This window comes from Suricata suricatta, chromosome 1 (genome assembly GCF_006229205.1).
Source record: "Suricata suricatta isolate VVHF042 chromosome 1, meerkat_22Aug2017_6uvM2_HiC, whole genome shotgun sequence".
In the NCBI taxonomy this organism is placed as follows: Eukaryota; Metazoa; Chordata; class Mammalia; order Carnivora; family Herpestidae; genus Suricata; species Suricata suricatta.
Genome location: NC_043700.1, coordinates 174,477,737 through 174,492,651, shown reverse-complemented (window position 1 = coordinate 174,492,651; position 14,915 = coordinate 174,477,737). Strand labels below are relative to the sequence as shown.

At 46.6% G+C, this 14,915-nt stretch overlaps 1 protein-coding gene across 1 annotated transcript in view; it reads right to left on the bottom strand.

The window, feature by feature from the left end:
• Window positions 1–14,915, bottom strand: part of SEL1L3 (SEL1L family member 3) — a 99,972-nt gene that overhangs the window by 27,711 nt on the left and 57,346 nt on the right. Inside the window, exons 12-15 of the mRNA XM_029947925.1 lie at window positions 11,855–11,974; window positions 9,981–10,121; window positions 6,057–6,119; window positions 2,870–3,046 (exon numbers count right to left, since the gene is read on the bottom strand). Of these exons, the coding sequence (XP_029803785.1) occupies window positions 2,870–3,046; window positions 6,057–6,119; window positions 9,981–10,121; window positions 11,855–11,974 (501 nt within the window). The remainder of the gene's footprint in view (window positions 1–2,869; window positions 3,047–6,056; window positions 6,120–9,980; window positions 10,122–11,854; window positions 11,975–14,915) is intronic.

The following is a 14,915-nucleotide window of genomic DNA, read 5'->3' as shown; positions in this document are numbered from 1 at the left end:
TGGTGAGACGGACATTTAACATCTGATATTTTCACCAGCTTATACCTTCTGGTATCTTTAGGAAAACCAAGTCAAGCTTCAGGATGACAGCCAATCACAGAAGCCAGCCTCTGGATGCTATTAGTGTAACAGTAAGCTAGTGTGTTGAGTTTACCAGATAAACAAACAAGACACATGTGGCTACGAATCGTATAACCCCTGCAAGCTAAATAGGAGAAAGTAGCAGAAGTTACACCAGCTGAAAATTCAGGCATTTGCTTTCTTAACCTTGTTTAATACCTTCCTTTTATGCAAAAACTGCATTTCCAGTAGGAAGGTGAGAATTGGAACATGACCATAAAAACCCTGCACTTGCAGATACGTGGGTGGCTTAGCTGACATCAGCAACGCAGAAGGCAAACAAGAAGCGTGTATGTTCCACCGGGTACTATTGTTGTTCGGGGATAGTTAGCTGTCGTTCACCAGACAGGCTTGGGCGTAAATCCCAGTTCCGTTCCTTACTACCTGTGTGACCTTGGACGTGATAGTTAACCTCTCCAACTGAGAGTGTAACTCGGGTCCTGAAAAATGTGGTTTCTGATAGTACCAAAGAGGAAAGGCTATTTCAAGGATTAAAAACAAATTTTTTTTATTTTTTAAAATGCTTATTTATTTTTAAGAGAGAGAGAGAGAGAGAGAGAGAAGGAGAGACAGACTGCAAGTGGGGGAGGAGCAGAGAGGGAGACAGAATCTGAAGCAGGCTCCAGGCTCTGAGCTGTCAGCACAGAGCCCGATGCGGGGCTCGAACCCACAAACTGTGAGATCATGACCTGAGCCAAAGTCAGATGCTTAACTGTGGGCTGCCCAGGCGCCCCAAGGCTGTTTCAAGGATTAAATGAGATATATTCTCAAGGCTTAGTGTGATGTTTCACAACAAATAATCTTCTGGGTCCCTACTCCCCAAATCTGCCACTGCCCCAGTCTTGCTCATCCCACTAAATGTCCCCTCCACTCATCTACCTCAATAAATGCCAAGCAGGGGGCCCTGGTGGCTCAGTCAGTTGAGTGTCTGACTTCGGCTCAGGTCATGGTCTCACAGTTCGTGAGTTCAAGCTCTGTGTCAGGCTCTGTTCTGACAGCTTGGAACCTGGAGCCTGTTTCGGATTCTGTGTCTCCCTCTCTCTCTACTCCTGCCTTGCTCATGCTCAGTCTCTCTCTCTCTCTCTCAAAAATAAATAATAAACATTAAAAAAAGCCAGGCACTCTGAAGTCACCCTGACTCCTCTCTCCTGTCACACCTCACATCCAATCCATTATTAAGCCCTGTCACCTTGACCTTCAAGGTACATACATAGTCCAGCCACATTTCTGACCCCTCCTGGGGTCACTCATCCTTTCTTGCTTGGATTTAATACATTAACCCCCTGTTCCCGTCTTGTCTTCTTTAATTCTAGTCTCTGCTAGGATCCAGGGGAGGCTCTCTGCTAGGATCCAGCACATCATGCCGTCCAAAGCTGCCCAGAGGTTTCCTATCTTCCTCAGAGCAGCCAAGTCCTTACAACGACCTGTGTCCCTGCCTCCCCGACCTTAACTGCCCCCCATGCCCCTCCCCTGCGCTCTGCTCCTGCGGCTCCAGCTTTCCTGCCATTCCTTGAGCATGCCAAGCTTGCTCTCCTCTAGGACTGCGGCCCTGGCTGTTCCCTCCTTCTGGAATGGTCTTTTCCTAGATATATGTGAGACCCCTTCAGCAGTCTATCTAATGTCACATTATCAGAGAGGCCTTCTCGGATTTCCTGCTTTACTGCCCGTGACACGTATCTCCACCTGCTCTCATGTTATATCTTTCTTTCTTTGTCTTCCCTCCCCACCGGAATGTAAGCTTCCCAAGAGCAGGGACTGTTTTTGTCTGCTGCTGTATCCCCAGGGCCTGGCAGAGCGCCTGGGGCGGCATTCGATGAAATCTGCAGACGACCATGGTGCAGAAATTATAATTACCATCATCGATATTGTTATTAATAATGAGGGGCTTCCACTTTGAGCAGGGACCCAGGCCCTGCCTCCACGAAAGTGTGTGACGCTGGGTGAGTTCCATAACCTCTCCGAGCACTGACCGGTCTGTAAGATGGGTATGATGGCAGCTCGGGCAGAGTTTACAAGGATGCTGGATGCGTGCCAAGCGTTTGTGGGTGTCTCCAACAGAGAAAGTGCTTCACAAACAGAAGACTGTCCTTGTTGTTTTCACTCTCCTTTTTAAAACACTGTTTATTTACTTATTTGGAGAAAGAGTGAAAGCCAGGGAGAAGCAGAGAGAGAGAAGGAGAGAGAGAATCGCAAGCAGGCTCGGAGCTGTCAGCATAGAGCCTGACATGGGGCTCAATCTCACAAATTTTGAGATCATGACCTGAGCCGAAATCAAGATGGCCACTTAACCGACTGAGCCACCCAGGCGCCCCTGTTTTCATTATTATTAAATCTGGTCTCATTTCCGGTAACCCTATCTGGACTCAGCTCTCTTTCCTTCTAGTGATCTCAATCTCTGCACTGCCTCTCACCTCATCTCATACCATCTCTCATCTCATACCATCTCCCCTTTCCTCCCTAGTTCAGGCCTCTCTCCTCCAGGAAGCCTTCCTGACTGCTTTGGTCTTCACGGCTTCCCTTGTGAAGAATGGTTTGGGCCACAGCAATTAGCACACACTTGACACCTGGCTAGATGCCACCTTTGTTTTTGGCTCTTATCTTCCTAACTGGACCCCTGAGTTTCTTGAGGACAGGGTCAGGGTCTTGGCTGGCCTCGGCCCCACCCCCGGGGCCTCGTCCAGGCAGGGCACAAAGACCTTCAAGGCCCCATGATCCAGTGCCCAGATACACAGCTGGTCACGTGTCTTACTTGATTCCTTTCAGGGATTCCTGGGAAAATGCCATCCAAATGCAGGACTCCAAGATTGTAGGATGCATCCGGGTTCCCCATTTCTTCTGCTTTCAGCCAGTACTTTGCCGCTTTTGCATAATTTTTCTTGAATTTGTGGTAATACCATCCCAAGCCATTGACTGCCTGATGCAATCCCTGGATTTTAGAACAACAAAAAAGAAATTACTTTTTTTTAATGCAACCTAAAGAGAATCAATTGTTGTGAAAGCACTCTGTCTGCCTGAGTCTGAACAAAACATTTCTTATCTCTTTCTGGGGGCAGATGGCATTAAAGAAAAGCTAAGTGTTAGAATACACGAGCCTGCCTCAGAGCCCTCCCAGGTGGATTTCATCCGGCTGCTGCTGGGATCCTTGCCTCCTGGCTCAAGGGTGACGCTGACCCCCAAATCATCATTCAGCTCCTGTGGGTTCTTACGAAATGCCCTTGTCTACAAAAGGCCTCTTACTGCCCTGCAGTATCCACAGTGACCTTGAAACTCATGAGCACTCACCTGTGAAAGGAGGCTAGGCATGCCCCCATTCCCGGCTGGGACAGTTTCTAGATGACCCGCCTGCCCATCTGTTGATTCCTCTGCCCTTAACACCAACAAATCCTCCTCTGAGGGAAGCAGCTGGCAAAACACAGGTGCCTTAGGGCCACTTAGCCTCCCAGTTCTGACAGGTAGAGTCTGGTGAGGGCTGAGGCAGAGGGGGAGGGTGGTGGAAACGGGAGAAGGGTTTTAAAATTCTATCTAAACCCGGGGCTGGTACCAAGGAAGCACTTCCTAGGAATCTAGTCTGGAGCCTCCTTGCGCTTGCTGATCGTGTAATCAGGTGCTCTTGCCTTCCAAAGGAGCTCCCACTTGTGTCCACAGGGCAGCGTGTGGCTTCCTTGTTGAGAGCCCAGAAGCCCTGAGGGGGCGCAAGGGCCTCCAACAGAACCTCCGACCCGCAGTGAGACACGTGTGTGCAACCTGGGCATCCTCCCCACCACCAGCCCCAGCAAACGACGAAGACACATGGAGAAAAAGATCCGAGGGTCTAATAGTACCCTTGCATCTGAGAGAGAGGTGTTAAGTTAGTCTAAGTAGGGAACCAAATCTCTTTTATCCCCTTTCACAAGCGAAAGACAAGTGACCCTTAAGAATAGATGCTAAGATCCCAGTCTGAGTCTTTTCGACGAACCCTAAAAGGCTATACTTGCTAGGTTCTCTGTTGGATTCTGGATGTCAGGAGGACCAGAGGAAAGAATCTAACGAAGCCTATTAAAGGAGAAGCTCCATGACGGCAGGGATCTTAGTTTTGTTTCCCAAGTCTCTATATTAGTGTTTGTCACAGAGTAGGTGCTCAATAAATATTTAACAAATGAATGAAAGCCGCCCTCTGAATGATGGTGTTAAATAAAATGGAGTCCAAGCTCTATACCCCGAGGATGGAGAGTAGGGTTCCGATCTGCAGACTCCCTCAGATAATGAACTCCCACAACAACCGACATCTGGAAGGAGTATCAGTGTTGTGGATCTAGCCGTAGAAGCTTTCTTCCTGAACCTCCCACAGTAGCAGGCGCAAAGTGAATTCCTGGTCAGTCTTACAGAATGCATTTCAATACCGTAATAGACCAGGGCTTACTGTAAAGTGGCAAGAACCAGCTTTGGAACAGGCCTGTGGAATGGACACCTCACAATGGCTTTGGCTGTGAAGCCAGAGGCCACAGGCTTATTCAGATGCACCTGTCATCCTTAAGAACATCTGTAGAACGCCGAGGGACTGCACTTGGGGTCCCACAAGAAATCCCATCTTTTGCTTACTATTCATACTTTGTTCTGGACATGTACTGCTCCATTGCCGGATTTGCTTCCAAGACACTCTTTGCTAATTCCAAAAACCAAGTGATATATGACCTTCACCACAGTGCCTGACAAAGAGTCGGGGTTTCAAAATTCCTTGCTGAGCGAATGAGTAAGAATCTCGTAACACTTTTAAGGATGCGATGACTCCAGGCCATAAAACTGCATTTCCCAATACTTATCTAAGCTCTTCTCAAAATCCCTTCAAAACAAAGCCTGTTGGACATCAACGTACCACTAAGATGGCCAAGGACACAAATTTCCCACCTGCCGGGAAACCCCAACATTGTTGCATTTTAGGAGGCTCTGGAAACAATGTCCTCAATGACCACCATTAGACTGCCTCTCTGCTTCTGCCCTATAGTCTGCGTGGGGTTAGGAGTTGGCATGCACTCCGGTGGACTCTTTTCTCCTGGGTCATGTGCCCTCTTGACACCACAGAGGTGGAGAAAACGCTTCTTGGCTCTCTTATTCCATGCTCTCACTTTCAGTTCTACATAAAAAGACACTCTGAACTTCTCAAGGGGAGGGAGGAGGGGGATGGGGAAATCAGCATGGGATCTTCAGGAGTCTGTTGATGAGGCAAATATCAGTAGCCTTGGGGAGGGAGGCATTTTCCAGAGCCAGAAGGGCTAGAAAGGACCTTGTCAAGGTTGTAAGAATTACAGTGGTTTCTCCAAATGTATTTATTTGCAAATCTGCATGCATGCACCCTTGAGTGTGTATGTGTGGGGGTGCATGCATCGTGTGTGTATCCCCTCCCCAACGATACTTAACCTCCATTCTGAACTGCCAGAGCGAAGCCAGCTGACCTGACAATAACATTGAAGGGGAAATAGTGACAAAAGCAAAGAAATATCTAAACCCAGCAATAAACTTGATAAATGTCTCCATTATTAAAGCACAGGAAGTAAATGAGCATTGGCCATGACAGGGTTAACCTTCAAGGGAATTAGGCTTTTGGTTTTCCTAGTTCAATGGCATTAATACGTACCCATTCAATTCCAAGGAGCCCCGCTCCCCCCATTGTTTATTACCAGGGCAGCCGGTGATTATAATTTTAGCCTTCAAACAAAATCGGCCTGAATTCTATTGACTGGAAAGTGAATTCAGCTTTTGAATTTGGCCGTCCCCATTGTGACAGGTTTCTGTATGTGTTGTAGCTCCAAAATGACTAATCACAGCAATGCCAGGGACCCTCTCTCCCTACTCCGGTTTTCTGTCGGGGCCAAAGGCTGGCCATTCACTCCGGCAGACTTGTGAGCATGTGGGTGTGTGTGGTGCAAATGTTTCCCTCTGACAATATGCAAAAGTGTTACCTTGGAAGCTGCTTTCTTCATCAGCTCTAAGGCGAGCCGTCTGTTCTTTTTCACTCCTTGACCCTAAACAATGATAAACAGCAATGAGTATGAAGAAAATAAACCCAGAGTGCGCTGAAAAACATCACGCGGGTATGTCACTGTTCCACGTAAAATACTTAAAAACTAAAACCCAAGCCTTCTTAATTAGAAGCCTTATCTTAAAGACTTCCACATCCGCGCCATTATTCCATCATCATCATTGCCGCCACCACCACCATCACCATGATTTTGTGGAGCAGGGGCAGCAGACCTGACCTTCCCAGCTTCGTGTCCATACAAAACCCCCCATTATCATCGATCGAATCGCATTCCTGTCTATCCACAGGGACCCTGGAGAGAAGCGCTGAAGAATAGGGTTAAATGAGTGTGGTCATCCGGGATGCCATCCTCTGGGGATGGTCTCATCTGTGAGCCAGATAGAGCACTTTATCCGCACCGGACAGTCAAAAGTTATCAGGCCTGTCATTTGCAGGAGTCCCCAGGGTGGACCACAGCGGTTTCAGAACCAGCTTGAGAGCCCGTTGTGAAGGAGACAGGACCTCTTGGAACCCGCTGCCTCAGATACTGACAGAAACTGACAAGGTTCCTCCGGCAAAAGCAGGTTTTTCCAGCAGATGTGGTTTGAGCACCACCACAGAGAGAAATGGCTTTGGGGTTCTTTTCTTTTTTTTTAATATTTATTTGATTTTGAGAGAGAGAAAGAGACAGAGTGTGAGCAGGGGAGGGGCAGAGAGACAGGGAGACACAGAATCCAAAGCAGGCTCCAGGCTCTGAGCTGTCAGCACGGAACCCGACACGGGGCTCAAACTCACCAACCATGAGATCATGACCTGAGCCGAAGTCAGACGCTCAACTGACTGAGCCACCCAGGTGCCCCTTGGGGTTCTTACTACAAGAGATGAACTTTGTGGGACACACTAAGGTGTCTGCAGGATCATGTGAGGAAGTGGCAGGTCTGAGGGGGTAGCTGGAGGGGTCCTTGAGGTCTCTCTCCACGTAAGACTGACAATAAAGATGGCAGACAACAGGAGCTGGATGAAAACCGTTGCTGCTACCAAACTCAACTGGAGTCTGTGAGTGACACACACATCACAGATGCCCCGTGGACTCTTCCTGGCCTCAGACACAGCAGTTGATAGGGTCACATGTGACATAATGTGGCAGGGCTTTGTAAAGAATATAGCTTTTAACTCAGTTAGAATACTTAGTATGATAGTAAATGAAGACGACACTAGCAAATGTCCCTGTGTTAATGAGTGTGGCCAACACTGTGTGTCACACCTAATCCTCATCACAAGCCTGCAGACGCACTGTGAGCATTCCCATCTGAGTGCTTGCCCAGACTAGCACAGTGAGTGAGACGTGGAGGCAGGATTTGAACCCAGGCAGGCAGGCTCCAGAGTCCGAGAATACAACTTTGCCATGCTCTATTTCCTCCGGTACATTCCAGTTCTGTGCTGAGAACATATAATGATTTGTAACCTCCTTGCAGGACCCAGAAAACATGCAGGATATGTTTGTCTCTATTTTTTCAGGACCCAAAATAAAACTGTGGCTCCAACTGAAAGTGAAATTATTTGCACCAAGTTTTCTACTACACTTTAACTTACCTATTTAATAAAACCAATGAGCTGAAGCAAAGTTGAAGATAAAAATATTTTTCATAAATGCAACATTACCTCATTTAATTAGAGAAGAAGAGAGAAGAAAAAAGAACAAGAAAGCTACTCAGAATAACTGGATAAGGCAATGAGAGACACTTTCGGACTTCTGGAAAAATGTTAGCAAAACCAGGAGGACAGAATGTTAGAACTTAGCTGAATTCAAATTTTATCTTCTCCAACTTCTTTGCTTTGAAGGAGTAAAACTGGGGCCCAGAGAGAATGACTCATCCAAAGCCTTACAGTCGGATCGATGACTAGAACTCAGAGACCCTGATTTCTAGCTGTCGCACATTTTCCAGGATACTTGTTATTTAATCCTTAAGTGGGCTAATTTTTGCACAAGGGCATGCATGATACCCAGATCTCAGTAGTACTGGAAGTTGTTAAGTGAGAGAAATGGAAAGTCCTGGTACCTAGTACATGCTCCATAATATCCACTGAGTGAGTTAATCAATAACAGCTGCTGCAGAAAAGGTCAAAGCTCTGTCTTCATGCGGATGCTCAATGGGGTGGCCTGGACTGTCTTAGACAAGCTGCCGCTGATGCCAGCACACAGTACCCCCAATGCCCACACAAAGCCCAAGGCACAGAACCGCTGTTCACATTTAGGAAACTCATGTTCCACATGGGGCCCTTTCACGTGGAATACAGTTCAAGTGACCTTCTGACCAGAGGTAAAATCTTCATCTTTCAACCCACTGAGGGACTCTTAGAATACAGGAAAATCCAATGTCTTTAAGGTTTGGGAAAGGAGACAGTGTGATCTCTCCAGAGTCATGTATTTATGTATCTTCCTCTCCCTGTAGACGGAGAGCTCCTGGTGGGCAGAAGTAATGTCCGATGCGTGCCATTGTCTTCTCTGCTCTTTGACAGTGGCCAGCCCCAACTCCAGCGGACAGGTGCCTCTGTGTCTCCCCTCTCCACCAGTGCGTGAGCCCGTCGAGGTCGGGGACATGGCACACACATGCATCTGCCGCTCCGTCTAGAATAGAGTCTGGCATTTTGTCAGCCCTGAATGGGTGTTTATTGAATAAACACACGGATGCCTCGGCATATGGCTAGGAGTCAAGGCGTTTCTGCGTTGACTTGACAACGGAGAAACAAAAGTCCAGACTCTGAATTTTGAAATCATATCAACCAATAGATTTTAAGGCTTTGGAGGATCAGAGATGTAGCAAAGCCATGGCTGTTAATCACTGAGTGGCCACAGCTGTGGTTCCTGGCCACACGAATCCACGGCCTTGTCTGAAGACACTTACTATTTGAGGACAGCTGCTTTCTCTGGGCATATAGGATCTAAGGGTTTCCTTACTGGAGCCAATAGCTTTTTGCTTTTCCAAGTTGGTGAGTTGATGTCTCTGCGTTGTTTGGGGGTGAAGAACACAGACTCTGAAGCCAAAGTGCCTGGAGCTCAGTCCCAGATCTCTACGATGTACCAGTTGTGTGACCTTGGGCAAGTTAAAAAAAACCTTTCTCTGCCTCTGTTACCACATATATAAACAGCAAGCATAATGCACCCCTGTGCTACCTCGCAAGGTTGTTGTGAGGATTAAATGCATTAATACATGTGAATCAGGTAATAAGTGCTCCATCAGTGTGAACTGTTAGGATTTCATATAAGATACAGTATTTTACATTTCTTGAGCCCATTCATTATATTATCTCATTCAATCTGTGGTCATTACTGTTGTCCCATGAAATCAAGTCACTCCAAGGACACACTGCTGATGATCATAGAGGAGGGACTTGAACTCTATCCTCTGTCTTCCATGCTAATGCTTTTTCAACCCATCCCCCATTCTCCTGTTGGTTTAAAGCAAGACCTTTGTTTTGACCAACCAGACTGTTGGGATCCAACCCAAACACACACTTCGGTGAAGCTGTAATTCAGTGGCAACTCTGCCTGGTGGCGAACTTGCAGTTCGTTTGGGGGCAGATGGCCCTCTTCCAATCTGTAAAACATGGTGCCTTCTCCAGAATGCCCCATTTCTTGCAAAAGCAAAGAGAATCGAGGTGCCAAACATAAGGCTAATGATTAAAAATGAGACCAGGGCACTGTTTCTGATTCTGCCTTTTCAGCAAGTATCCCTTTCCATCAAGAGTAACAGAAGCACAAACTAAGTTTCTTCAGTTCCAGATTCCCCAGCACGCCTGCAGGAAACTGCTCAGAAGCCTGATAAGAATTGCTTAATTTCAGCACAATCTGAGAGATTCTTACCTTGAATAACACAATGGCATAGTCATATATTAACGCGGGGTCCTCGGTCTCCAGGGCGCCCTTGGCATACCACTCGATTGCCGCTTCAGGATTCTTGGCCACACCTTGCTGGCCCCAAAACAGCATCTGGGCCAATCGTTGCTTCAAGACAGTAGCAATTTAGAAGAATGACTTTCCTGTGTAATGCTTAACATAAGGCTTTAAAAGGTGGAAGGACAAACCTAGTTCAAAATGTTTTCATAGGAGCCCCAAGAATTAGGCAGACGCATGTTATCTTCCAAATGGGAGCCATGGAAGGTGCACTCGTATAAATACAAGTCCTTAGCACCAGCTGGAAACAAGGCACGTATGCACGTGTATGTGAATGAATCTGTTTCACCCAGGGCCAGAGCTGGATGAAACTTGGTCAACAATCATGGCTGTCTCCTCTCTTCAAAGCCCCTCTCCTTTGGGAGATACTGCCTGGCCCTTAGCCTAGTGAATGACATGGAGGCCTGTGCACTTCTGTATCAGAAGGTCACTTATCTCTTCCCACCTCAGCATTTGTCCACATGACTGACCACCATGACACTCAAGGCTAAGAGCTCTCTGAGGATTGAAACCTCTAAATGTTTTTTGTCTGCCTTCATCCCCTCTGCCCCCATTCAGCAAAGCTCAGTAGAAGCTCATGGAAGCTACTCAACAAAGATTTGCTAAATGAAGAAAGAAAAGTTCATGCCAGCTCTAGAGTATCCAGGAAAATGTTCTGGCAGTGGGATTTCCAGAACTAGGCACTAGAATTCCTTACTGCACTAAAAAGACTGCAGGCTAGGGACAGATGTCCAAGAAAGGAGCCAGAACAATGTTTAACATTCTGGCCCATTATGGCCTCTTGTGATCTTTCTTTCTGCTGCTTCTCTCATCTCCTTCTCTTCCTTCCCCTCACCTCTCAAATACTTAACAATGTCCCTCAGAGTATCTCCTGAAATGCTAGGAAGACCTCTGCTTATGAATGGGAGACCCATTCTTCACTAAAGAATCTATTGAACTAGTTGCTTGTCAATACATTTGTTCTTTTCTGTTCTCTTTATTTTTCTCATCTCTGAGCTTCTGCCTGCTTCACAGACCCAGAGGCTCTTCCCATACTGTGTGCTCACCAGGAGCACAGAGCAAAAGCTATAAATCCATTCTTTGGGAAGGAGGCTTTCTCCCAACTGGTGCAATCAACCTAAGCTGGCTCCCATCACGGTCTTCTCTTCATAGTGAAATCAAGGCAAGAAGTCAGATAGAGAACATTCTCCTAGCTTTCTGTCCTTCCTGGTACCTCTGAAAACTCCATCCGAAAACAAAAGACATGTTCAAGAGACAAGGTTGGTCTTCTGGTCTAACATACTGCACATGATTTTCTGTTACTCATTTTGCTGAATTCACGGCCCTTCTTGATACCCATCTAATCTCTTCTGCACCCCAAGATGCTCTTTTTTATTTCTATCTAATGCACTAAAATAGCTGATGGTAGTCTCTAGGACAGATCACAAACATTACACCTCTTTTTCCTTCTGGGTGCAGAGGGGGACTACACTTCCAGCCCATGTGAGATCAAGAGAGACCAGATGACTCGCCTTGGCCCGCAAAATGTGAGAGGCGATTTCTCCCACTTCTGCACAGAGCCCCTGCCGAAGGGGTTGTGGGAGCCTGTGTTGCAACAAAGCCCTTGTTGGCTTGGTTTGCAGGAACCTACGAGAGCACAGCGCATGCCAACCCCATGTGTACTGGAAGCAAGAAACCAACACCTGTTGTTTCAAGCCACTGAGGTCGGGATAAGCTGTTTACCATGGCATCACCTGGTCTAGTATAACGGCTAGAATTTCCAAAACAGTGGACCGCGTTTTTACCTGAGCTGCCGCATTGCCTCGGGTGGCCTCATGCTTCAACCACATGAAGACATCGCCATCCTCTTTGGTTTGTACCTTGAGCGTTTCATCATCCTTTAATCTAATTGTCTCAACATACGCCTGAAAAGGAAGGAAGGAGAGGAGAGAGACAGGGAGGGAAGAAGGAAGGAGAAAAGGAGGAGGGGGAGAAGAGAAATGTCCAAATGATTTGGGCACGCAAAAGCCTTGACATGATTCTTAAACTAGCAATTGCTCAAGTAAAAACTGTATGAATAATTGAAATACGAGGTGTGTTCGCAGTGTCATAAGATCAAATTCTTTTTAAGTGAACGTATGACATCTCCTGTATCTAAATGGGCCTATTTGTTCCTATCAAAGCCTTTGCCTTGGGAGGGCAGAATTTATTCCACTCCCACTTCTATTGCTCAAGCTTGTTCAGGAGACCACTTTCACGCCACTGATTTCAGAGCCAGATTAGACACAGCATCCAAAAAGGTAAATCAATATTTTCTAAGTATAACCTTGTTTTTTTTTTTTTATACCAAAGTGTTATTATCCTGCATGACTAACCCTTTTTATTTAGCAGGCTCAGCTTCAAATATCTTTTGGCTATTTCCAAAAATTAAATCTACTCTGAAAAAAAGAGGGCATGTTAACTCTGAAAATGTGAGGAAGAATGTGCTAGAGGCTCTAAGGAGGAACCCAAAGGGGAAGTTCACAAAATGTTTTGAATTTGCACACAGCCTCCGAGGTATCTGACTCCTCTGCAGAAAATCAGACTCATTTTGATGTGTAAATTTTGGCTGTTTGTCAAGAGACCAGTTCTGTTGTTTCATGGTCTCCCCTTATACATAATGAACTCAATTTAACAATACCATGAGGGTACTGGGGAGGCCTTCCCACGCCCAGCACATGCCACAGGCAGATGGTTAAAAAAAAAATGGATCTGCAGGAGTTTGGGAAAGAAGCCTCAGAGAACAAGGAGCCCGGCCTGATTTCCCTTCTGACCTCCTTTGTTTGTTAGTGTAGAGAGTTCTTAGATTCACAAACTCTAGCCCGCAACCCCATTCGTGAGCCGGTCTGGCAGCCATTTTCTCCGCCATGGCCACACGTCACCATGGGTCCCTCCCCAAGGTACCCGGGGGTCTGAGAAGTGGGGACTGTGTGGGGAACCCAGCAGGCATCCCGTCTTGCTCAGTGTCTAACCTGGGGAGGCCACCAAGCAAATAGCAACAATGAGAATAAGGCCACCCGCCATCTTTGTGCCAGGTGTTTAACAAAGCTTTATTTCACTTCATCCTCACCATAGGACTGCAGTCCAAATATCACTGTCCTCTGTTTATAGGCAAAGAAGCTGAGGCTCAAAAGGTGAAACCATGAATTCATGGTCACCTTGTAGAGCTGGCCCTGGAAGGAAGGAAAGGTCTCTCTCCAGCTCCCCCTCCCCTCCCCCAGTGTCTCCCTCTAGCAAGAAGGCCCTAGAATCCACTCTATCCTGTTGACTCTGACAAGCATATGACCAATGAGCAAGTGCATCAGCTCAAACTCCAAGGGGACACTCCATGGTCTGTGATGAACCTGCAACTGGGCTGAAGCTGAAGCTGTTCAAATAATGGAATTCTCAGCTAGAATTTTGTTTTCAACTGGAGAGTTCGGGTGTTTTGAGTTTTTGGTCGTTTTTTCTTATTTTGCTTCTTTCTCTTTAACTTTGTAATGGGGCTTGGATGAAAGACAAGACATATGGAGACACAGGTCCTACCCTGCGGGATTTACACTCTTAGATGTTTCAGCCACTCTCTGGCAGTGATGATGGATCACTGGCATGTCAATGATAGATGACACATCACTGATAATATGTCACTGTTCTAATTACTTTGTCCAAGATTGACGCACTGAATCTCTGCCACCTTATAAGAGTATCTCTGTCAATATCTCCATTTTGCTGATGTAGAAACTGAGGCTCAGAAGTGAAGTAGCTTATCCAAGATCATATATTTAGTTCTTCAAACTTAGGAGTCAAATTCAGGCTGGCTGGCTGGCTGGGGGGCCCATAGGCCTCACCACCCCGTGAAGGGCTCATGCATTTGAGAGGAAGCAAATGATGGATTTTCTTCTTGTCTTCCCTGATAGTGAACTCAAACGGTGTCAGAGGGGGGTCTTGGCAAAGGCCACATTTCTGAGGGAACTGGGCAGCTGTGCATAATTCTGAAGAAGGGACACTTTTGTCCTTTGTATCATTGTCCCCTGGCCTAGCTCTCCTGGGTAGTGCCGTCAAGTTTTGCAGCAGGACAGGGCCATTAAGAGCACAATCTTTCATATCAGACCAAGGAGAATTCTAACTCACCACTAACTACCCATGGGCCTTGGGCCACTAACTTTATTTATCTGAGATTCAGTCTCTGGCTCCATAAAATGGAGCTTAGCATGGCACTTGCTAGACCAAAAGCACTCAACCTATCAGCCATTATTTTTCACACCACATAAAGTTAGAAAGGGCTAGGTTCAAATCAAGGGTCCTCTACTCAACTGCTGTGTGACTTTGGGCAGTTCTTCAGCTTCTCTGAGGCTCAGTTGCATCATTTGTAAGATGGGAAATGATCTCATAGGGTTGCATGAAGATTCCATGAGATCACTTATAAAAGCGCTTAGCAGAGTGTGGGGGGATGTGGCAAGCTCTCAGTAAAGGAACCCATTGTTTGGTACATCCTTACCTCGCTCTGATATGTAAAAGGCTGAGAGCAGTTTAGAACATTAGCCCTCCTATTGGTTTTTCAGTTTTGTGCAGCTCACGGCCTTCCATGATGGGGATGGTCTATCTAAGATAATTTTACGTGTTAGGAGTTGGAAGTCATAGAATTTGAAAGGGCGAATGTGGGGCCAGAAATGCTTTAGGGAGTGCATACTGTGTGCTGGGATCCACTAGGCACACGTCCTGTGGGTTCATTTATTCAAGCTGTAACAGCCGTGTGAAGTACACGTACATCCTCAGGGCACCCCCTTTACTGGTTGAAAGCTGTCCGGAGACAGAAGTGAGCAGAATCACCCAGGATTTCACACCCAG